The following is a 26,184-nucleotide window of genomic DNA, read 5'->3' as shown; positions in this document are numbered from 1 at the left end:
TCAAATAAATAAATATGGGGAACTGTCAGTATTGTTTGGAGACCACTTACTAAGGTAAGGCTGAAATATATTTGTACAAGATTATCTCACATGGCTCAAATTAAATAGGTGACCTGATGCTCCATTTTTTCCTTGTTTTCTGTACTTTTTGTGACTCACAACCAAAGTATGAACTTAACTAGTGATACAAAGAATTCATCTTCCTATAAACTGTAATGTTTTAGATTCTGGCTTTTACCTTATTGGGCCTGCAGCAGAATCGGGATCTCGTGCCATGACTGTGCCTATGATGGTGCCCACCTCAATATCTTCATGTATTTCAAAAAGATATGAAGATCTGCTAAATATAGGAGGTTCATCCACATCTTCTACAGATATTTTCACAGTAGTCGTATCTTTAAAAGGTCCAAGGTAATAAAAGCGGGGGTCGACGTACAAATTCTCTGCCTCTATTTTCAAAGTATATAGCCTTCGATTCTCATAATCCAATGGCTGTATTAAAAGTAAATAAATAAATAAATAAATACAGTTATTAACACAATGATACAGAAGTATCTCAGGTATCAAAATGACACATGGTAAAAAGTGTGAAAGTATATCAAGCAACTGTTTCCATTCATTTAAGGCCAGTTGTGTGCTGGGTCCTGTAGATAAAACAGAAACTATTGTAACATCTTACATTTTCTTATTATATTTTTTTTAGAATAGAATAGAATAGAATAGAATAGAATAGAATTTTTTATTGGCCAAGTGTGATTGGACACCCAAGGAATTTGTCTTGGTGCATATGTTCTCAGTGTATATAAAAGAAAAGATACGTTCATCAAGAATTCTAAGGTACAACACTTAATGATAGTCATAGGGTACAAATAAGCAATCAGGAAACAATATCAATATAAATTGTAAGGATACAAGCAACAAAGTTACAGTTATACAGTCATAACTGGAAGGAGATGGGTGATGGGAACGACAAGAAGATTAATAGTAGTGCAGACTTAATAAATAGTTTGACAGTGTTGAGAAAATTATTTGTTTAGCAGAGTGATGGCATTCGGGAAAAAACTGTTCTTGTGTCTAGTTGTTCTGGTGTGCAATGCTCTATAGCATCGTTTTGAGGGTAGGAGTTTAAACAGTCTATGTCCAGGATATGAGGGGTCTGTAAATATTTTCACAGTTCTCTTTTTGACTCGTGCAGTATACAGGTCCTCAATGAAAGGCAGATTGGTAGTAATTGGTTTTTCTACAGTTCTAATTATCCTCTGAAGTCTGCATCTGTCTTGTTGGGTTGCAGAACCAAACCAGACAGTTATAGAGCTGCAGATGACAGACTCCATAATTCCTCTGTAGAACTGGATCAGCAGCTCCTTTTATTTTATATTCATTTTATATTTTACATTTTATATTCCAAGTTATATTATGCAGTTCGTAAACCAGTACTTTTAATAATGGACCTAATGCAACTTTTCTCATGACAGGAAGGAATAATGAATTTGTAGAAAAGAAGTACCAATATATAGTTACATAGTTTCAAAGTAGATGGACAAATTATACCAAAACTGATTTCATTCTTCAAAGTACAATGAATGTATGTTTAAATAAAGACAGGTTCAGACTGATTTTAGCTGACAGATCCCTTATTTAACAGATTTCATCTACAATGAATTTTGTAATGGTTTTTTTTAAAAAAAGTATAAAATACGTAAGCCCAATTAATCACTTTTTAAAAATGAAAAGATAATAAAGCTTTAAAGGTTAGAATTTATATGCTGTATGATAAATTGACATGTCTATGTGTTTGTATATATATTACAGGGGAAAAAATCTATTTTATTATTTCATTTTGACTTTTAAGGAGTGAAAAAGCGATCAAAAAATGAACCCAGAATCTCTCTGGTGAATATTTTTGAATCTATTTAAACATAAATGAAACACACAAAAGAGGCAACAATGTGCTTAAATCTTCTCATTTATTCAGAAGTAATATCATATTGGAAATAAATATTCCTTTCCTATATTATCTTGAGATTCTCTTCCTTGCCACTTTAATGTAATTTTCCAGGACACTTTTCTCCTGAATTGTAATTAATATATCTCAAATAAATCGAGGTTTTAGAATTGCTTAGGGTTACACACTGCAGAGCAATAATGTGAGTTCCAGGCATTGGAGGAAAGCCATCAAAGAAGACATCTGATTGGATGCCAAAAAATTCATCCAATATAATTCCAGTTGACCTGTTTGAAATACTTCTGTAATTGCTTGGCTTTGAACAAACAACCGGCATATGTCCTTTGAGAAGCCAGATGATTTCCCTAAATGTTTTGCATTTGATGTTACAGCTGGCTACTAAGCTAAATTCTAATGTCTGCTGGTTAACTAGTAATTAATTTAATGTTCTTCTCTGAAGACTTTATAGAAGATGCAGAGAACAAGTTCTTCTGAACATCATTTGGTGACTTTTTCATCATTGCTATTTGGTCGATACATCATTGCCAGATTAAAAGCAAAGTGGCATCATTTATTTTTTTTTGATACGGAGATGCGGGCCACATTTTTTTAATTATACCTTTGTAGGGAACAATCTGTGATGAGAATGGATAAATATTTAGAAAATATTGCATTCCTCTTCACAGTATTCCCTGCTGCTACTTGGGCTGTATTGGTTGTCAGGAAGCTTCCAGATGCAATTCAAATCTATCTCCAATTGTTTTGGCCTACCAAAGGTAGGTTTGGGTGAGTGAGAGAGCTCCAGTTCCTGTCAATTGAATGCTGCATCTTACAGAAATCAGCCTCCACCCCTTTTTTTTAATTTGTCAAACACAACAGTGTATATAAGTATAAGCATGAAATAACCATACAAATTGGATACAATCAAAAGGAACATTAGGACAGGAACTGTAGGCACGCTAGTGCTCTTATGCACGCCCCTCACAGACCTCTTAGGAATGGGGTGAAGTCAATAGTAGATAGTTTTTGGTTAAAGCTTTGGGGATTTTGGGAAGAGACCACAGAGTCAGGTAGTGCATTCCAGGCATTAACAACTCTGTTACTGAAGTTATATTTTCTACAATCAAGATTGGAGTGGTTCACCCTCTGGAACAGCATCCCCACAAATATTTGGAGGGTACCCAGTTTTTGGAGATTCTGGAAAACCTTTAAAATCTGGCTCTGTTCACAAAGATGGGGTTAATTTAAGTGTGATTTATTGGATGAGCCTCTGTCTGTTGTATTATATTTTATATTCCTTGCACTATTTGCTGTTTTAATTGTTTTACTCTGGGCTGCCTGTTTTTGTGCATTTTAATTTTCTTTGTTTTTTTTATGGATTCCAAATTAATTTGAATTGAATAATTAAATTAAATTATTATAACTGAGAGGCATATAACCTCAACACTGTATACTTCTATATACCAAATATATTAGTAGAACTTCTAAACACCCATCCAAAATTATTGCTGTTTCAAAAACAAGACCATCTTATTTTTTGTAAAAAAGAAAATGTGCATGCTATTGTATAGCTGATAATTCAGGAAGATTTCCAAAGAATATCACAATAAATTTGTCCAACTATTGTCCTTTTTAGAAAATATCCCATTTTAACAAACAAATCATAATTCTTTCTTCCTTCCTAATCAATGATTCGATAAAAAAATAAATAACACATAGTGTTAACAATACATGCACCAAATTGTTCTATATAAAGAGGAATGTGAATTACAACAATACCAAATTGTGGGTATTTTCATGTTTGCTTGTTTTTTGTTTGTTTTGCAAGGACAGAATGGTTAGTAGTTCCAAGCACACAATGCATCATATTGAAAAATATGCACCTTTCGTACTGTTATAATGCCTTCCTGTGTGTCCTTTTGTGTTACAACATCAAACATGTCTCTTCCGTCACCATCAATAATTCGATATTCAAGTTCTGCGTTTCTCCCAATGTCAGCATCAGAGGCTTTAATGCTTCCAATGGCAGTGCCAACTGGAGAAGATTCTGGAATGCGTAGGTGGACTGAACCTGCAAAGAATAATCAGAAATATGTAAAAAAAATGAATAGAATAGAATAGAATAGAATAGAACAGAACAGAACAGAACTGAATTCTTTATTGGCCAAGTACGATTGGACACAGAAGGAATTTGTCTAGTGCATAAGCTCTCAGTGTTCATAAAAAATACATTCATCAAGAATCATAAGATACAACACTTAGTGATAGTCATAGGATACTAAATAAGCAATCAAAGACCCTGGAATGATAGCAAGAAACATATGAATTGCTTTTTTAAATGAATAAGACAGAGGAAAGTTTTAGATTTAAATCCAAGGGCATCAGGTTTCTACTTAACTACAGCATCACTGCTTTCAAATGGACTTTTCCAAAAGCAAACTTGCCCTTGGCTAGCTAAATATAGTCTGCTAATCCTATTGGAAAGTCTAAGAACTTGTTTTCCCAGCATTTCAAATTGTGTTATGATGAAACAGTATTCCGTAGATCCATTCCCCACCTCCACTAATCATTGCATTGTTCAACGTACTTCAAAAGAAAAGTAAATGTCCAAGAAAGGCCTCTGGAGTTGACTGAAAGACTTAGTGACTATCTTACTTATGCAGTGATCAAAAAACACCATCCTGTCTCTCCCAATATTTTTCTGTCTAATTGATCAGAACCTCATGACAGCCTCATCTGTGCTTTCTTACAGGCTACTATAGCTAGTGACTACTATGCATCTATACAGCTGGCAAATAAAAAGGCCAATGCACACTCTATTGGCTACATAGGAGTGAGATGAAAAAACAAAAGAGAGAGGTTACTGAAACTTGAAAGAAAACACCAAAAATCTACTGCTCCATAAAAACTGAGCCTTCCAGATAGAGCCAAATCCTTCTTTTGAAAAGTTAAAAAGTAGAAATAAGTTTCCTGCCTATTCCAAGAGCACCTTTTTTTTTTTTTTGGTTCAGGAAGCACAGGGAAGTTGCAATATGATTGGGGAGATGTGTAAGAGCAGAAATAAAACCTAACAAAGCACAGCATCTTTGAGTACTTTGCAATAATATTATTATTGCAAAAAAATAATAAAATCACCCGAGAAATTCTAAAACAGTGATAAAAGGAATAACTGTATTTTAGGTGAAAGAAACCAGAGAACACATTTTCGCATACCATTAGATTTTCATCAAGTACCTAACCAGCCACAATGCAACACTGCTCGGCAGGTCAAACAAAAAAAAAGGGAAGAAATAAAGTAGGTTTTAACACAAACGCTAAGTGCAATTTCACTAAAGGGTATTTTAAGTATAGACCCAAGTGAATAATAATAATCATTTGCAAATAAATAAGTAAAATACTAAAGAGAAAGTAAAGAAGCAATTCAATCCAATATATTTAGAGGATATATTGTATATCTGCAAATGGATAATGGTAGAATTCTTAAGGTTCACTAGGAAGACAGTTTGGTAGAACCACCTTGTAAAGCGACTGTGCAGCTTTAGCTGGGCTCATTGTAAGTGTTGACTGCAAAACCATAAATAAATTTGTTGGGAAATAATTTTTCTAAGTTGTGTCGGGGGGGGGGGGGTATTGTAATTATGAAAATAAGCAGCATTCCATTCAGTTCTGAGTAACCATAATTCAAGCGGGCATTAGCTTCCACTTGATTAAGTCCTTTCTGAAATGGGGACAAATCACCTACAGTACCACTCAGTGGTGGGTTTCAAAAATTTTTACTACTGGTTCTGTGGGCATGGCTTGGTGGGTGTGGCAGGGGAAGGATACTGAAAATCTCCATTCCCACCCCACTCCAGGAGAAGGTTGCTGCAAAATCCCCATTTCCTCCCAATCAGCTGGGACTTGGGAGGCAGATAATAGATGGGGACGGGGCCAGTCAGAATTTTTACTACCAGTTCTCTGAACTACTCAAAATTTCCACTACCGGTTCTCCAAAATTGGTCAGAACTTGCTGAAACCCATCTCAGGTACCACTACCGTTTGCAATAACCTATTCTGGCACTTAAATTCAATCCTCATAAGCTTCAGCTAAAATAAAATAAAAAGTAAAGTATTAAAATCAAATTCAAGTATTTCAAACATTTTGCAAATTCCACCTTTTTTTTTTTTTTTTGCAGGAGATGATTTGATCTAGATTTTGTGAGTCTCATTTCCAACATCCCCACAGTTCCTTGAAGTACTTAAGTGCTTGCAGGAAGAAGGTGAGGAGGTGAAGAAGGAACTGCAGTCCTATCCCTGATACTGAAAACTTGCTTTAAAAAAACATCACTTGCAAGAGTTTGTAGGCATTCAGGAAAATTAATAGGGTCTGCAGAATCATAAAATATTGCCCTTGGGCATTTCTCTTTCATTACAGCACAATTTGTCCTGGACTTGCTTTTGATGGAGTCATGCCTCAATTTGCAGTATTTGATGGTTTCTCTTGTGTAGCATGTGTTGTGCAAAAAAAGCCAAGTTTCTCTGTGTGGGCTTCTGTCTCTCCTGGCACAGGCAAACTGAACAGTAACATCTCCATCTGTATTTCTTGTAGCAATAGCCTCAAGTGAGTGTAAATCTGGTGAAAATGTTTATTTTGAAAAAGGAAAACCATTCTTCCAGCAGAAGCCAATTTGCTGAAAATCTACGTACTCCGGTAATGTTTAGTTTCCAGGCAAGACATGAACAACAAAGGATTTTGTTGTTATTGTTGGTTTTTTAAAAAAAAAAAAATAGTTCAGCTTCTTAAAAGAAATTTGTAAGATACTGAGGCTAGGTCAGAAGAGAAATACAGAGAGAGAACTATGTGTATGAAAGAAAATTTCTAACACCCCTTTCTTTGTATTTTATTTCCCTCTTCCTTTTTTGTGCCTCATTAGACCATAAACAAGCAGGGCACCTAGATTTTTGAGGTAAGTTATAAATTACCATTGTTATTCTTTATTTGCACTTTGCCTCCAGGAGCTAAAAAGCTCTGGAAGCCTGGAAGTAATATAAAATCACAATCAATCATTTTTATAAGTCTAGCAGTTTCTATAGCGCTGCCAAATTGCACAGCTCTTCTCAACTCACTTGAAGTGAATAGGTTTCATTTTGTGACTTTCAAAAGGAATCCAGAATAGAGAAGAGGAAACGGCTCCTGCTGATTTTCAAAAGTATTTGTTATTTGTGAGGGTTGAAGCTGGCAATGTTTGAAAGATACCAAAGCCAGCTATCCTCTAGCTTCTATCTTAACCTGTCTCACACAAAGTCAATGGAACCACCATAATCCCCTGGTGAAATGCCAAGGAAACTACCCATCCTTGCTTCTACTTTAAGAAAGAAGAAGGCAATCACAGTCATAAAAGAATTTTGATAAAGACACAGAGTGCCATTTCATGACTCTCTGGTAAGAAAAAAATGTGTTTTATTATTTCCTGTCTCATAAGAAATCTCTTTGGATTGCATTTATATTTTTCCCATTGGAAGAGTCAGGAACTGTAGCAATCAGGGATAAGATGGGGTGTACTTAAAATCAGGGACTCATTTCAAGCAGATTTGTCTTACCTCCATTTGACTCAAGGGAGTAAGGAAATCTGGTCAATATCAATACTGCATTCAATTCTGCTGTTTTCAGGCAATTTTTCAGCATCTCTCTCTTTTTTAAAAAAAAAATAATAATACCATTGCAAACTTGAAAGTTTACATGATTGATACTATATGGAACAAAACTATGACTGAATCTAGATGTCCTGCTTCAGATACCATGAAGCCTCTTCCCAGAAGATAACAAGGAAAACAGGTCATGAAGAGGACGTGTAACATCCCAGACAATACTGCGGCCCCTGCTCAAGCATCACTTATATACTATGTACAGCTATATATAGATTCTGTAAATATTTTTTCCTGTAAATTACTTACTATTCTGCATAATTTTAACAGCTACTCTTGCTGCTTTTTTCTGTGAAAGTTCCTATAGTGTTAGAAAAATGTATTTAATGTGTGTGTGTGTGTATGTGTGTGTATACATACATTAAATATATTTCTCGAACACTATTTGCTTCTTTGATGAAAAAAGGCTACCTAAACTTGTCTTAAAGATTCACACACCTATTTTCATGAGCTAAGATTCATTTCTTCAAACATAGAAAATATTACTTAGCTTAAAACTGTAAGGAAGTCTGTTTTATTCCTGATATGACAGTATAGATAGCATTGTCGATCACATATTTTTCATTTCATGCAAATTCTGTATTTCAGTTTCATTTGCTGGTTATAGCCATTACATCTAAATATACCTGCAATATAAGATAATATTTCTTGCATTTGTTGAAATGGCTCTGCTCTGCTAAAACCTATGCTATGTTAGTCTTTAGCACCTGAAATAAAAATCACAGGTGGAAATAACAAGGATCATTTTTGACAAATTACAAACTTACAAATTACAAAACCAAAATATAATCTAGGTTGCTAGATTTTTTTTTTTTTGAAAAGGTGGTAAGATGGCTTTAGTAAAACTGTACTGAACTCTCTAAGAAACTTTTATCATTTCAGTGGAACATACAATGTGAATTACCATGCAACAATTTGCACAATGTTCTTGAACTGGTTTGGAATACTGCTGACAACAAACTTACAGGGGTTGTTTTGTTTTGTTTTGTTTTCCCTCACGAGACGAAATGGGATTTTGTGGGGAGGGGGGGGAAGGAAGCACAGAAAGATCACTATAAATATTGTCAGTGGGGAAAGAACTTCTTCAAATCTCGGAGAGGAATCGTGGATGGAAGAACCATGGATTTATTGAATAAAACTATGCTCTATTCAGCAAGAACCTTCTTCCTGAAATCTAGTTCCTCTGCTGTCAAAAATAGGCAGAGAATCACAGCTGGCAACCAGTAAGAAACCTTTTTCATATATAATGTTTCCTGATGCTGGTAATAGGTTATTACATCATTCGAATAGCACTATAAGCTGGGAAGATGATACTCCCACTGGGAAATCTCATGGGCTGCCAATTCCAGTTATGGTCAAGTTAAGTTGCTCTTCAGAAAGCTCCCGCCCACTCCTGACAATTCTGGGAATATTTCTGACTCCGTAGGAAAATATTTAAAATATTTCCACTCCACTTTGCAGAAGGAGAATGGAGCTATGAAAGCAGAGGCATTTTACATAGAACCATACTTATATCATGCAGGGGTATCCCATTATTCTCTGTAAATTAAGCAAACGCTCTACAACAACTTTCTCTTACTAGATCTATCTTGATTAGGAATGATAAAGGTTGGTATCCAACACTTCTAGAAGATATCAAATTGCAGAAGGATTACAAAACTAATATCAAAATGCTTGAGAAGGGAGGGGCTGTTCAACCTAAACATTTCTGATACTAGGGTGACTAGAATTCTGCAGTAAACAAAAGAACAACAACAAAAATAATGTTATGCGGTATTAGAGCACTTAACTAAATATATCTGCAACTAAGGAGACTTAAGCACACAATAGATTTCCCATGAAATTATATTTTTCTGCCAAATCTCATGGGGTTGTTGAGAGGATAAAAAGAAAAGAAAGGGAGAATGGGTATGAAAAAATTAAATTTAAAATTTTAGTGCTGAAAATGTCTCCAGCAAAAACTACTTGACTTGTTTTTTAATCAGAACACTTGTCATTGATCTAATGTGTTCACAAGGCTTCAGAAAGTGCCCTAAGTGTGACTGATTCTTTGTCATTAATACTAGTACAACCCTAGTATGATAATAAACTTTGTAAGGTCTTCCAATTTCAGAAGTCCTTTTGATCCATAATCAAATCAGCAAATCAGACAAGAGATAAGATCCGTTAAGTGTACAGTTTCACATTTGACATGAATGTTATTGATTCTCTTTTAAGAAGGAATCAATAAGGCCTTTAGCACTACATGAATCAACTCCTTTCACACGCCCATTCATTCACTTTCTTTTAACATGATATAAGCCTCATTAATAAAGAGACTGTCAGGGGAACTGGGGAGGAACAATATTTAATTTTAGAAAAATGCCTTATAGCAAAAAGAGAATTTATCTTACAAAGTTCATATATAGCTATAAAATAAAAGTAAATATGCCCTCAAATTGAGCCTGATTTGACACAAGTTTACTTTGCAACATTAGAGGAGTGATTCACCACTGCCCTTTTCAATAATATTTTTCCATTTCCCAGTCTAGTTTACAGGCTCATTGTTCCTTGGACTAACCAGACCCAGTCCTGTTTAGCTTCTAAGCTCAGACTGAAAACCCATATATAGATATACATTGTAGTAAAGGTAAAGGAGGGAATTAAAACAAATAGAAGATATATGTGTGCAGTCCTAACTTCCAGCAGCATCCTGATGTCAGACCTGGAAGCCATCTTTTACATTTGGGCCTTCAGGCCTGCCACATTTCCTACTGTGGGAAAATGGGAGGGGGGGATGCATAGATTATGGGTGATATGTAGTCAAAATAACATTCTTTTCTTAGAATGTCAAGGCCACCTTGCCCTGCAGCTGCGATGAGGTGACTGGGAGGCATTTCCAGTTTTGAATGGTGCCTGATTGGATCATGTGATGGACATGTGCGTGCTGGACTTGAACTTTATTTTGGGTGGGCAAAACCTGGAAACTTTCAGATCCGGGTTTTCCCAGATGTGCCAATATGACATCTCTAATAAAATGGAACTTTGAAGAAATTCAAACCTTGGAGTCTTCTTTTGTTAGGGGTGCTACTTGGAACCCTGACATTAACCTGAATCTGAAAGTTTCCTCAGATCACAAAATACAGAACTGACCAGTTTTCTGAGACTATACAAGAAATTCAATCCCCTTTATTATCAGTCAAATGAATTAGTCCAGTGAATGGAAAACTGCCATAAGACAGCTATGCAAAGGAACTGGGCTTTTCCAGCCATACCTACTATAAGCGAATAAAGAGAAGGAATACAGAGCAGTACATTGTTCAGATCATCACTACAGAGGAAAAGGATCACCAGAGGGTCTGGAAGTTGACTGCCCAATTCTCATGATTCAAAGTCATAAGTTGCAGCTAAAATAAAAATGAATGAATGAATGAATGAATGAATGAATGAATGAATGAAAATCAAGTCCAAGTACTGCAATAATTTTAATTTATTGTAACTAAAAATAAGTGACAGTTCTCCCCATGATAGTAAATACTGGAAATATTCAAGTAGAAGCTAGACTGCCATCCATCTGGCAGGGCACATCCATGAGTGGAAGGGGATCAAAAACATCATAATTTGACACATTCATGCAGTTGTAGCCTTATCATGTGCACTGTAAATAAAATATGATAGAAGGTTGATTGCTTCACCCTCTCTCCTGAGAGACCTATGGAATACAACTGGACTGCCTAAATTAAAAACTTGAATGTGGATTGGACGTGATGGTCCAAATGCCAGTTTCCAAGTCTATGGTTTTATTTTTGTTTAAAAAAATGTTGTTAAAAACATGCTCTCCTATCTGCCTCTGATTTGTTTTCAAAATGTGATGTAGCAATGCATTAGCAGCTGCAAAAAAGTGGTAAAGAAGCTATTGTTAGTTGTTCAAAAATTACTTTTGAGAAACATTGGAAATGGATCTCCAAAAACCTTCTTGAATCCTTCCTCCTGCTGCTTGATTTTACAAACTGAATAAGGAGAAAGAAATAGACAGAGTAGATGAAGATTAGCTCTTTCCAAAACTTTTTCAGTAATTTTGTTTTGGAAAATTGAAATGCGTAACAAGTTCTCTACTGCCCTAAAATGTATTAACTACAAACATTTGGCCTTGTGTTTATGGCTTTTTGAGGATTTCTTTAAATAGCTGATGAATGGGGGCTTCCTGTTTCAATCTGTATCTCTGAATTGTAGTCATCTTTCAAAAACTCTTGTTTTGCTACAAAAAGCATTCATATTTTGGTTTATATTGCTTAAATTATTATATTAACTTCCACACATCAACAAAGATAGCTCTTAAAACTTTAATTATAGAGTCAAGTTCAGAAGAAATCATTCTTCTATAGCCTGCTTTGGTCAGACTGTACCTAGACCAGGGGTGTCAAACTCAAGGCATCATGTGACACATTGGGACTTTCCCCCCTTTGCTAAACCAGGTGTGGCCATGGCCAGTGCATGATACATCCAGCCCGTGGGCCACAAGTTTGGCAGCTCTGACCTAGAACATTAATTTCAGAATAAGTTTAGGAAAGGAACTAACAAAATACAGTATGTTCACAAGAGAACAATTAATTAAACAATATATTAGCAATTAATATAAGGGACCTATAAAGGAGGAAAAAAGCACAAGTTTTTATGAAACAGCTAAAAGTTTTGGATATGTTTAACCTTGACAAGAGAAAAGAGCAAGAAGATACAATAGCTGTCTTCAATTATCTGGTTGGTTATCATGTAAAAGATGGAGCAGAATTGTTCCGGAAAAGGAAACGAAGAACAATGGGTTTAATTACAAATTCAGTTGGATATCAGGAAAAATTTCCTAACAGTAAGAGTTGATTAACAATAGAGAAGACTGCTTGGGAGGTGGCAGACCCTTCTTTGTAGGAAGTATAAACTGGATGGCCATCTGGTAGAGATGCTGAAGCAGTAGATTCCTGTATTGTGTAGTTAGTTGAACTAAATAATTTCCAAGGTCATTTCCAACCCTTACATACTAATGTTCATTTCTTCCATTCCTTTTGTGGAGGAGGGAGGGCGAAAGAGTATCATTCCCTTGCGTTATGCTAAGAATTATCCAATATTAAGCAATTGTTCTTTGCAACTGTATTTTACTCTAACAAAGTTGTCCCTCTAACATCAATAAATCTGTGGATAAAGCCTTTTTTGTATGTGCTTCATAAACTAGATTTTTTTTTACATTAAACCAGATGGTAGTTGCCTAATTCTTTCATTCTGATATTTTTTGCAGCACAGAAGGACAATTAAAGGAAGCTTACTCTGTGGGAATCGAGGTGGATTGTCATTGACATCAGTCAGGGTGATGTTCACCATGGTGGTTCCTGATAATCCACCCATCTGGCCCCCCATATCCTTTGCCTGGATAACAACCTGATATTGCTCTCTGTTTTCTCTGTTCATATTTGGCAGAGCAGTTCTAATAATGCCTGAAAAAGAAACAAACAAAAAATTGTTACCACTCTGTATGGAACACTATGTCTATTATTTAGAAAATATTTTTTTTAGAATGCCAAGCACAGTTTAATGAATACATTGAACACAGAAATTACAAGTAGGTGATAGTGGCAATTATATATTAAGTAGAAGTTTATGCATTAAACAGAAATTCTGAGTCTGTAAGTTCAGACACTGAGGGAATATTTTTGAATGCTCTACATATTAAGAATAACAACAATCACCTCTCTAAAGTAGTAAACTAGGGGAAAAAAAGGAAGCTAATTTTTGCATAACATACTCCCTCATGTGTTTATTTTAGTAAATGCAGGGAACTTTTGAGAAAGAAGGGAAAATATAAATTATCTACTTCATTTTGCACAATGTACCCAACTTTTTTTTAGTTGCTATTATTAATCTTTGTCTTTGTCTGCTCTACTCATTTTTACATTATAAAGATTTTTGAACAAGTGACAAAGAATACATCTGAATCCATTTTTTTACATCTGGAATATTGTTTTCAGACGAACCCGTGGCTTCACAAGATCAGAATTGTCTGCAAGTGTCATATTCCATATTTTTGAAATATAACTCAATATTACATTTGCATTTTTAACTACAATGCTTTTTCACAATGGTTATATTAATATATACATTGTTATGGCTCACATATTTCAGCCAGTTTAGAAAATTTTCCGATTCCAAAGAGGCTGCTAAGTCATTCATATAAAATTTGAACACTGCTGGATCCAAAATAGAATAGAATAGAATAGAATTCTTTATTGGCCAAGTGTGATTGGACACACAAGGAATTTATCTTGGTGCATATGCTCTCGATGTACATAAAAGAAAATATACATTCGCCAAAAATTATAAGGTACAACACCTAATGATAGTCATAGGGAGTCAATATAAATCTTAAGGATACCAGTAACAAGGTTACAGTCATACAATCATAAGTGAGAGGAGTTGGGTGATCAGAACAATGAGAAGATTAATAGTCATGCAGACTTAGTAACTAGTTTGACAGTGTTGAAGGAATTATTTGTTTAGCAGAGTGATGGCATTCGGGGAAAAAACTGTTCTCCCTCCATGTTGTGTGAGTGGATTTAATTACTTAAGCAATATTGGGACTATATCAAATCTGCAAAAAGATCTTAAGAATAAAATTGCATTATAAGAAAAAAATCTGTCTTCTGACAGTTCAGGATTCTGTTATCTTTCCCCATAAAATACTCTACAGTCTCAAACTGCTTTTGAGTCACAAAAAGATTATGTTTTAGTCCTCAGGAATATTTCTCTGTGAAATGGTATAAGATCAGACAGTGATCCAATATATGATAACTGCTCTGAACTCAGCCTGCTGAGTTCCCAAGATTTTAGAGTCTGTTGGCCACATTTGTAACTTACTTAAGAGATGCATAGCTTAAAATTTGCCTACCACTGATAACAAAGCAGTGGGGCAAGAGTTGGAAAGGTGTTTTGGAAATCTTTCTTAAACACAGGTACTACAAAAGTGTATAACTATTTTTTTAACTAAGTTCCACTGATTTTCTGAAACTGGATACTCACATTACTTATTCCATGCATCATATATATATTGCTGTTATTAAGTTTCAACACTTTTTGAAGATTTTTATAGAATTGAATTGTGGGTTTTCCTTCAGATACAACATATTTTAAACATCTATTATGCTGCTTTGCCCATGTTGAAGTTAGGCTGTATCATTTTGACAATATGTAAATTGTATATAGAATCCTTTGAAGTAGTCATTACTAATCCATTTTTTATGGTATGAATCATTTGTTTAGCCCTTTTCCCCTAGCTTCAGATTAGGAAACAACAATTTCTTAGATGAATCCAGTTTACCCAATTAGTACCCACATCTGAATTGTGTTATAGTAATTAAGTAACATTTTCCCATATACTTTAAGAGAATTTAAGCTATTTGGAATATAACATGCAGCTGAAAAATAATGTGAGTACCATTTTCTAACAAGTTAGAAATCCTTAATTAAGAACAATAACTACAACAACACCTGTTTCTGGCTCCACAGAGAAATATGGCTGGCCCTGGAGTATGCTGTAGATAATTCTGGCACTATTTCCATATGAAGGGTCATCAGCATCAGAGGCTGTGACTTGAACAACAGAAGTACCTGGAAAATTCAAATGGAAATTAATTAGGTATCATGTCAAAACAAATGTCCCTTTCTTTTACTGTTGCTCTATTCATGAAAACATTTATCAACATTATAATTTGACCAGAGAATTGAGAGGCCTACTGATAATTATATTATCTTTACTGCAAGAATGTAAACACCTCAGCATCAGATACTCATGAGATTCATGCCGCTTACTAAAAGCTGCAGGTTTTTTCCCCTTTTATTCTCTTTCTTCATAGTAGTGCCTTTCCCAAATCATATCCTAGAAGATTCAGAATTGCATACATTTCATTGAAAGTCTCTCCCTCCCCCCTCCCCCTCCCTCTCCCTCCCCTCCCCTCCCTTTCTTTTGTTTTTCCTCCCTTCAATCCTTTGAGGGGAAAAAAAAATAAGTATCCCCCTTTCAGAACCATTTTTAGTGATAGGCCATATTTTCTCCCATTTCTAAAAAATAAAAGTCACCATTATTTCAGCATGTCATTTCTGTGTTGTTTCCAATGTTTAGGTCTCAAAACTCTGAGAACATCTCTTCAGTATGTTCACACCATGTATGTTCCTTTTTGACACATTATCAATTGTCAGGGTGGGAATGTCACAAGGAAAAAGAAAATACAAGTGCTTTTCTGACAGTTCTGTGACTTTAGTAATATTTAGTTGGCAAGGAAGTTTGGCCACATTTCACCACAAATATGAACATTGCTTCTTGAGGCAAGGAGGTTTTCTTCATACATTATGTAAAATAATATGTGTATTATTGGTTCTTGGTGTATATATAATTAGGTGATAAAAGCACAGACACATACTTATCTAAAGTTTTTTTTTTTAAGTCAGGGAATGTAATGCTAAAGTACACATGAAGTATTTATGTTCCTTGAAGAGATGTTGGCAGCCCCTGCCTCTGAATTTGTTATGTAGTTTTGAAAGGGTTTCTATTCTAGCATTTTCTGTAATTACCAAATAACAGATACCAGAACAAAGGGTGTATCATTTCAAAGATGGCTTGGAGATGATATCAACATGCCATAAATCACTAGTTGAGGAAAGGCCTTAAGAGCTTGCAAGGTTCTAATTCTACATTCCACCTTACCTACTACTGAATGGCTACCCACCTCTGTTTTAAAAGATAAGGAATAAGAGTGGAGAAAACGTCTTCAGAAATTTTATTCAAGGAGGTATCTCACAGAAGCAGTGCACTGGTAGTGAATTGAAGATGTTTGAGGTGTACGTATGGCTGGTTATGAGTTATTTCTCCAGGATTATCTTGTGAATAAGTCAAATCAGTTTAAATGTATAGAAGGAACTTGCTAGCAATCCTGGAAGGAAATTAAGCAAGAATGGGGAACTCTTGTATCTCTTTTCTTTTCTATGCTGGCATACATCTTTTTGAAAGACAAAAACCAGCCAGAGCTGGTTGCCAACATTAAATCTTGTGCCAACCTTGCCTATTCATTTCTTAAACTCTCTCAATTTAGTAACAATGGAAAAAGTCCTGGAAAATCTTCACCCACACATTTGATAAAGGTGCACCAGGAATGCACACTTTAATCCATCAGAGATAAATGTCTGATAAATTAAAGCAGGGAGATGGGTTTCAACCATTTAATAAAATTGTAAGGAATAATTTGGTCAGTTTTAAAGGCACAGTGAATTCTCCCCTGTAGCTTTCTTGCCTTCCATTTCCCCATGCTAATCACTTGGAAGACTAATCCATGCTGATCAATTTGAATACATTAAGAGCTTTCCTTTCTATTTCATCTCTATCTTTAGCCGTTTTAGAAACTGCACAGCCTTCAAAGACCTCTGAGTTAAATTTAAGTGAAACTCCTGACTCAGCCTTCCAGCAGTACCCTGCTTGTTATATTTCTGCATATTATACTTACCTTTCTAGAGAATTATTTCATTTTTGCCTGCCAGCCATGCTTTTATCCCTGTCAGTGGTATGCTCATGTGCATTGCATTGTAAAGCTCTCAGCCCCTATGCAAAGCATTCAAGAATTTCAGAAGGAATTTCCAAACCGTGTAGTACTATTTTTCATTCCTTTTTTTTTTTAGCTGAGGAACTTTATCTAAACTCATCAAGGGACCATCTTTTAAGAAACTATCATGCTTCTGTATAATGCTGTATATAATATTAAGTTCCACTCAGTGGTGGGATTCAAGTAGTTTAACAACTGGTTCTCTGCCCTAATGATTTCTTCCAATAACCAGTTTCCCAAACTGCTCAGACAGTTAACAACCGGTTCTCCCAAAGTGGTGCGAACTGGCTGAATCCCACCACTGGTTCCACTGGGTAATTGTTTCCACTGTTAGGAAGAACAATTAACCAGTGGAACAGCTTTTCTTCAGAAGTTGTAGGTGCTTCATCACTAGAGTTTTTAAGAAAAGACTGGACAGACACCTGTCTGAAATGGTATAGAGCCGGGATGGCGAACCTATGGCACATCTGCTGGAAGTGGCACACAGAGCCATTTTTTCTGGGCACGCAAGCTGTCGCTCAACTCATCTGGAGCTGCACATGTGCGTGTGCCCCAGCTGGTGTTTGGACCTCCGGTGCGCATGTGTGCAATCCAGTGGACCCAGCTGGTCTTCAGAGCTCCCCTACACATGCATACATGTTTGTGCATGCACACGAGAGTACTGGTGCGCAGCATGTGAATGCACACATGGTCTTTGCGCATGTGAAAACCATGCGCATGTGCAGATGATGCAATTGCACACTCAGTGCACAGTGGGGCGCACACATGAAAGCTGTGCATATGCACAGATGGTGTTGCACGCACAGTGCATGGTAGGGGCATGCACAAAAGCTGTGTGCATGCACAGATGATGTGCTTGCACACGCAGCGCATGGGGAGAAGCCGTGTATTAGCACGGATGGCACACACAAAGTGCACGAAGCATGGACTTGTTCAGCACTCGGTGAGTAAAAGGTTCACCACCACTGGTATAGGGTCTCCTGCTTGAGCAGGGCAGTTGGACTAGACTCCAAGGTCCCTTCCAGCCCTATTCTAATTGATTGACTGAGCGATTGAAGTAATATTACTCTAAGAAAAGCAAGATTCAGTAGGTTTCCCTTTCCTTCTTTCTTGAAATTTAGAAAACTCTTGGTGAGAGTTATTTACATTATCTATTTTCAAACCTTTGTGGCCCTTGAATGTGAGAAGAAAATTTCCACTGTTCTAGGTACATATATCTAAATCCCACTAAGGGCTAAAGTACACAATTTGTTTTCCTTACTTGAGTCATTTGAAGTTAGAATCTATGCGTGTGAGACTCAGATGTGATCTTTTATTATGAGGTATTGTTGACTATGTGCTTTAATTCCCACAATTTTTTATATAATGTAAATTAACTTTTGGGAGTGGCGAGGAACATTATAGTAGAGATGGACAGGATTTAGTGAGTTAGTGTGGCCAGTGTGAAAATATCAGGCTCCAAAAACAAAGAAAGATACACAGAGTTACTTATAAGCAGTTTCCTTTATTATTCCTCACCTATAGATAGAATAGATAGAATCTTGCCCAACTAAAGGAAACTACTTGCATCATTAAAATGTAAACTTGAGTACTTCTAGGAAGGATCTGGTTTTCCTTGTTCCTAACTAAGCCTCTCTGAACTTTGCTGCCTTATTCCTCTGAAATCCAATCCCTCCTATATTTATTCCTCCAGAATAAATAAATATTGTTTATTCTGCCTTAAGTTTTGAGAAAAAAAGTGAAGAGATAAATTTAACAAATGAATAAAATGTTAGTAAAATATTATTAAATGTCAGATACCTCTGCTAGCATTGTTTTATAACTAGAAAAAAAGATTGTTTATGGAGATTCTCAAATCATCCAGGTCATGATTATCTCAAAATATATTTTCAAAAGGCAACTGGGCTTTGTTTTTGAGGAAATTTTGCTTCTCATCCAAAAAGTTTCTTCAGTTCTGAAGAAGCTTCGCGGATGAGGAGTAAAATGTCTTCCTCAAGGAAAAAACCCCCAAAGTCCAGTTACTTTTTGAAAAAGCACCTTTGAGACAATAAAAGCAAGATTATCTATCTGTCTGTCTCTCTGTCTATCATCAATCTAATCTAATCTAATCTAATCTAATCTAATCTAATCTATGCTGTAGGGTGTCCTATATTTTATTTTATGATTATGTATAGTTTTGCCATTCTGGGATGCTCTCTCAATTTCATCTCAAAAAATCTCAAAAGATTTTTTGCTAATTTACACTTCATGCAATAATATCTATAGTATATAGACAAACACACACGCACAAACGTACACACACACACTGTATTATGAAGAAACTGTATTAACAGTATTATGCAATAAGAGCACTAGGACAAATGATGGTAAAATGAAGAATGGTTTCTTAAGAAGTATAATGGATCTAGTGGTGAAAAAGATGGCACATCATACTAATGATGGAATCAGTGAGAAGGCCTAGGGAGAAAGGAAATGAAAGCTGCTAAAAATACCATGCTTTACTTCTGAGGATAAAGACAAAGGGAAGCTGGCTGCAAATGTTAGTAGGGTAACTTCTGCAGACTGCCTCTGGACCCAGAGAGAGATCATACCTGTGCAAATTTTGCCCTGATATTTCTGAGACAGGAGGTCAGAAAAGATTAAAAGCTGAAAGCTTAACAAGGAAGGATGTCAGCAATCAGCAATACTGAGAAAATTATATTAGGAGGCAGAAATGGAATGAATATTGTGAAGTAGCAACCATGGATAGAATAGAAGCTGCAGATCTAGGAAATTTGTCTTAGTCTTATTAAAATAATATAAAAAAATCTAACCCCACAGACTCAGAAAGAGATATGTGTAAATGTGCATACACAAACAGTGAAAATTGTTGCTGCAGGAGAAAAAAAATGCTATTGAGGAGGAGGGCTTTGAAAACTAAGGCTTAAACCAGAGCTTCTAGATCTTTTAATCTGCTAACGACTTCTGGGATAATCACTGATTGTTTCATACACAACGGATTTATATTTAGGACATATATACTACTTAGGGAGTAACGAGGGAGTGAGGGAAAGTTAAACAGCTGGTGCTATAGGATCTTATGAACAGTGAAATTCTTGTGAAATCCCTTAGAATATACATAAACCAAAAAAAAAAAAGATATAAATGTGTATCTTCTTTTCTTATATAAAAGCAAAATGAATCTTTTTTTAACAGGCCTTTTGTCCTCCAGATATAGCATTAGGATGCCATGTCATTGACATATTTTCATTTGTGTTACCAGTCACAATTACTCTGAGTGAATAAAGAAGCAATTCCTGGCTGCTTGAAACAGTGCTCCATGTGGCTAGTTATTTGTGGGAAGGGTCTCCTCTCATCAGACAGATCCATTGGCATAGTTTTTCTTGTGTTTTTCTTGTTCTCTAGTTCTTCTTGCTTGTTGGCAGCAACCTCTCCTTAAATCCGAGGTGAATTCAACTATGTAAGGAAGGAACACAATTTCCAATGTCCAACATGATTATTCATGTTTTTGTGCTCTCCTACATCTGGACAGTCACTTATCTGAAATTCAGCCAGTTTTATTTGACTCAAGTGAACCGGGAGTGGTGGCTGTGGAAGGCTCTGCCCACCTGTGCAGACATCATGACGTCAGGTTTTTGTGACATTTAAAGCCTCTGCGCATGTGCAGATGACAGTGCGCGCGAGTGGAGCAAACCGGTAGGGAAGGTAAGTGAATTTCACCCCTGGTATAGGATCTCCTGCTTGAATAAGGAGTTGAACAAGAAGACCTCCAAGGGACCTTCCAGCACTATTCTGATTGAACTATCCATCTGTCCATCTATCCATCCATCCATCCGTTCATTCAATAATATTTTTCTTTATAATCTTTCATGTAGGATACTTCTCAGCTTTATAATTATAGTGGAAACGGCTTATTTATTTTCCTATTCTTTTTAACCCACCAACAAAATCCTATCCCCCTTCTTTTAAAATCACTCTAGAGAATGGTAAAGTATGAGAGAAATATATCCCTTTTTGAGGAGAAATTGAACATGTTTGTCTCTAACAGCGTTAGGTAATGATTGCCAATTTTTTATGCAATCTAATAAAATGGGGACAACAGTGAGAAAATAATATATATATTTTTTAATTGGTGCGCAAAAGGAAAAGGAAACACAGGCTCAGACATTATCTTTTCCAATAAACAGGGCAGGAAGTAGCCAGACCTCTATTATTAATGAAGTTCCACTTCAAACTGAAATATGGACAGGGAATAAACTACAAGTTGATTAATAGCAAGATATGAGAATTTATCATCAAAGCTGAGATTAAAGAATTACAGGAAGTTGGAAGGAAGCTTGCACTTCAGAGATATCAAAGGATATTTAAAAGCATGGAGTAAGTGATGGATTTAGGTGTGGAAATAAGCAGTTTCAAGTTACTAATCTACAATAAAGCCCTGTGGATATATTTAGCAATTTCCTTTCTTTCTCTTCTGTAACAAGTTACACCATGAGTAGGTCTAGTCAAAAGAAGTTTATATAAAGTTTACAAACTGAGAGAAGCTGAAGAAAGTTTACACAGAAATAATAAATAAAAGTAGAAATACGAAGGCTGTAAAAATATGATACATTGTTATGTTTGTCATGTTTTTTATTGTTTTTCCTGTTTTTAAAAGTGAAAAATGCTTAATAAAACTATTTTTTTAAAGTAGAAATAATACACAAAGAGACACAACATCTCATAAATGCAGGATGTCTGAATCCCTCTACAGTCTTAATTCAAAGTCTGATTGCAAGGTAATTTTGATCTATTGAACTAGGGAATATTTCCCCCTAAGATTTCAGTCCCCATGCATATATTTTTTTTCTGATTTACTCAAGATGGGTAAAACTGTACAGCTTGAATATCATACCACAGATAATCCTTGATTTACAACAGTTCATTTATTATAATAATAATAATATAATATCAGAGTTAGAAGGGACCTTGGAGGTCTTCTAGTCCAACCCCCTGCCCAGGCAGGAAACCCTATACCATATCAGACAAATGGCTATCCAACATTTTCTTAAAAATTTCCAGTGTTGGAACATTTACAACTTCTGCAGGCAAGTTGTTCCACTGATTAATTATTCTGTCAGGAAATTTCTCCTTAGTTCTAGGTTGCTTCTCTCCTTGATTAGTTTCCACCCATTGCTTCTTGTTCTACCCTCAGGTGCATTGGAGAATAGTTTGACTCCCTCTTCTTTGTGGCAGCCCCTGAGATATTGGAACACTTACATTTAGTGAAGTTGAAGTTACAACAGAACTGAAAAAGTAATTTATGACTTTTTTTTACACTTATGACTATTGTAGCATCCTTATGGTCCCACGATTAAAATTCAGATGCTTGGCAACTGAGTCATATTTATGACGGTTGCAGTAGGGTCATGTGATCCCTTTTGTGACCTTCTGACAAGTAGAGTCAATGGGGAAGCCAGATTCATTTAACATCCATGTTACTAACTTAATCACTGTGGTGATTCACTTAAGAATTGTGGCATTGGTTAGAAAACAGATATAGATAAACAAATTAATAATTAAATAAGAGAATGGTATAATAAAAATATTGTATTGTGGGAGTGATGTTGTAATAGACTAAGAAAAAATGAAGATAATGATAATAGACTAAGAAAAAATGAAGAAAAACAAGAAGAAATCACTGAAGAAACACTGAGATGACACACAGAATGACTGATGTATTATTGGTTTGTTTGTGTATAAAATAAATAAAACTTTTTACAAAAAAAATCATGCTGGAGAAAAAAAAAAGAATTCTGGCAAGAAAGGTCATAAAACAAGGCAAAACTCACTCACTTATTTATTTATTTATTTATTTATTTATTTATATTACCACTTATTTACACATGGTGACTCAAGGCGGCCTACAGAATATAAAAATGATAACACTAATAAAAGAAGCATCATATAATAAATTAATATAATAAAATCACCGCCCCACTCTCTACCCTGGTGACAGTACCTCACATAAATCATTTAATGGGCTCCATCCCACTCTGGTTCCCCAGGCCCGCTGGCAGAACCAGGTTTTCAGTGCCTTCCGGAAGTATACTAGACTGAGGGTCATTCTAATCTCTGGGGGAATGATGCTCCAGAGAGAGGAGGCCACCACGGAGAAGGCCCTTCTTCTGGGTCCCACCAGGTGTATTTCCCTAGGGAATGGGATGGGACCACTTAACAAATGTCTCATTTAGCAACAGTTCAATTGGGTTCAATTGTGGTCGTAAATCAAAGTCTACCTGTGCATAGATGAACCTTCAGTGAATAGCTTATTATTTTATACCTATTATATAATTAAGTACCACATTTGTAAACAGAGAAAGAACAATGTGTTACCTTCTGGCCATAAACAACAATTTTATCTCACAGCATTTATATATGTCTGCTTCAAATTAAACCTCAATGACTCAAGGGCCTCTGGTGGCTCAACAGACTAATGCAGTCTGTTATTAACACAGCTGCTTGCAATTACTGCAAGTTCAAGTCCCACCAGGCCCAAGGTTGACTCAGCCTTCCATCCTTTATAAGGTAGGTAAAATGAGGACCCAGATTGTTGGGGGCAATAAAAGTTGACTTTGTATATAATATACAAATGGATGAGACTATTGCTTAACACAATGTAAGCCGCCCTGAGTCTTCGGAGAAGGGCGGGATATAAATTCAAATTAAAAAAAAAAATGACTTGAATTGAATTTCTAAAGACTGCATACTAGTTTACTTGTTTTGCAACTTTTTTTTTTGAGTTTACATATGTTGTCCTGCCAGTCATATGACTATATTGGTTAAAATATTCCAGTCCTTATTTAACAGATTAGATTTCAGAATACCATCCAACTTTATAACTAAACAAAAAATACCAATTATTGTTACATGCATCTCCTCCTGAGCCACAGTAGAGTGGAGATAATAATAAAGGTTGGAATAACTACATTATTTCTGACAGAGGATGAGGTTATTAGTTACATATTGCATCATGCATGAAGCCAGAATCCTCATAGGCTCTTTTTCTATCCTTTGCTAGCTTTCCTGATTCATTTTCACCTTCTGTCTGAATGATGAGGCATAGCTATAAAGCAGTGTTTTATTATTTGGTTTAATCTGAATAATATGTGTATGTGTTTGATTCATTCTATAATCACAGCTATTTTCACATCAATTTCTTAATCTGGAATTGCTATTCTTAGGTAATTTTCTTTTTGACCCAAAAAAAAATAAATAAAAATAAAAATAAAAATCCATCTCTCTCCCCAATTCTGTGTCATTGTATTACATTCAATAGTTTTGTCATTTTTCAGTTCTGAAATATACAGCATATCGCAGACACACCTATTCATAGCAGTGTGTGTGTGTGTAAACTTATAATATTGCTATTTAGAAACTAAACAGAGCTTATAAGGCTTTTCAGTATGTTTTATGTCGGATATTTTTTCTCAGTGACTTCTACCTGCTTAATTAGTTTCTGTTCAATAGTAATATAGTAACAGTAATTAAATCTTAATTAAAGCAAAATCTTCTTCACATTGAGATTGACTTTCTGTGACTTAATACAATTTTCTTGGTGAGAATATAAAAGTGATATGCCACAGTCTTTATAGGTGATACTTTGTGACTTCTCAGTCACAGCCTGGGAAATCTCCCATCCATAACCAGATATGAACCTTCTTAGCTTCTGATCCCAGACAAGGTCACCCAAGGGCTAGCAAATCTTAATTGCTCAATACTAAATTACTTTCAGAATAGGGTTAAAGTTTAATTAATTACTCATTATCATTTTTAATAAAAGGATTTCAGTGAGAGTAAATGCTAATTAATGGAATTTCCTGAGGATGAGAGGATAATTGAAGATGTTGAAGACAAGTAATGAAATAATGTTAGGGTTGATGGTGTTTCTTCTAATTAAAGTTGAAGTAGGACTACATTCTGAGTAAATATAAAATTATCTTGGCTAAACAATGCAAAACATTTGAAATTTGAAATACCTTAAGCTCAAAAGGGCCCTTTTATAGCCTGAAACATTTGTTCTGAACTCGAGATGGGATATTCTATGTTCAAAATGGTCTGTTCGGCTTTTGAAGTAGTTGTGGAGTCATTTTAAACCCAGAACAATCTAATATGGCTGGGGGGGGGAGGGCGGGGGGAAACTGTGAACAGTTATTTTAAGGTTGACAGAGATCATTGGATCTCAAAATCTTTTAAATGCATAACCTTGGCAATCAGATAGGTTTCTACCAGATCACAGATGATAATAATATTTAAGAATCATATGGAGTCAAAATTTTAATCTGGCTTTCTTTTGGTATAGAGGATCAATCACTGCTGCCAGTTCTTTGGTTGGTGTTGGCCTTCATATCTATTGAGTTCTTCCTAAGAACCTAGGGTGTTATATGTATTAGCATTGCATATGTAATTGCCACATCAATTATCCATGCTGTCCTCTTTTCAACCACACCACAAATCTAGTTTGTTATGAGCCAAGACTTTATCAGTCTGTATTTGGAAATTCCACAGTATTTTTCATGCTTCCAGCCACCCAGAGTTGTTGGATATGAAATGCTTGGCAAATAAATTCTGTAATAAATAAATAAATAAATTTTAACCTGCCCATTTTCTACTATTTTTTCAACTCTACCTTCTCACCAATTTTTCTTTACTGGCATATGAACATTTTTACACATGTTCCAGTTAATAGTTAAGCTTTCCAGCTGTGTTATGTCATTGTTTAGAATCAGTTTGTGCAATCTTCATGCACAAGCTGAATAGATGATTTACTGTTTCTCCTTCTTTGCACAATTTATACTTTGATTTTTTTTTAAAAAAAATCTGTCTGATTACGCTAGTTTGAATACCTTGCTTTTACGCAGCTAAAACCAAGAGTTTTATCTTTATCCACTTTCCCTTTGATCT

The 26,184-nt window shown here is 35.4% G+C and overlaps 1 protein-coding gene across 3 annotated transcripts in view; it reads right to left on the bottom strand.

Annotated features, from left to right (window-relative positions):
* LOC131195678 (cadherin-10) overlaps positions 1-26,184 on the bottom strand; it is a 168,048-nt gene that overhangs the window by 21,953 nt on the left and 119,911 nt on the right. For all 3 annotated transcript variants that reach the window (XM_058177778.1, XM_058177777.1, XM_058177779.1), the window contains 4 exons: positions 15,140-15,259; positions 12,925-13,092; positions 3,829-4,016; positions 239-492 (listed from right to left, as the gene is read on the bottom strand). In XM_058177778.1, coding sequence (XP_058033761.1) covers positions 239-492; positions 3,829-4,016; positions 12,925-13,092; positions 15,140-15,259 — 730 coding nt within the window. The remainder of the gene's footprint in view (positions 1-238; positions 493-3,828; positions 4,017-12,924; positions 13,093-15,139; positions 15,260-26,184) is intronic.

Source organism: Ahaetulla prasina, chromosome 3 (assembly GCF_028640845.1).
Source record: "Ahaetulla prasina isolate Xishuangbanna chromosome 3, ASM2864084v1, whole genome shotgun sequence".
Classification (NCBI taxonomy): Eukaryota; Metazoa; Chordata; class Lepidosauria; order Squamata; family Colubridae; genus Ahaetulla; species Ahaetulla prasina.
The sequence above is the reverse complement of the archived record's forward strand: the minus strand, read 5'-3'. Positions and strand labels throughout refer to the sequence as shown.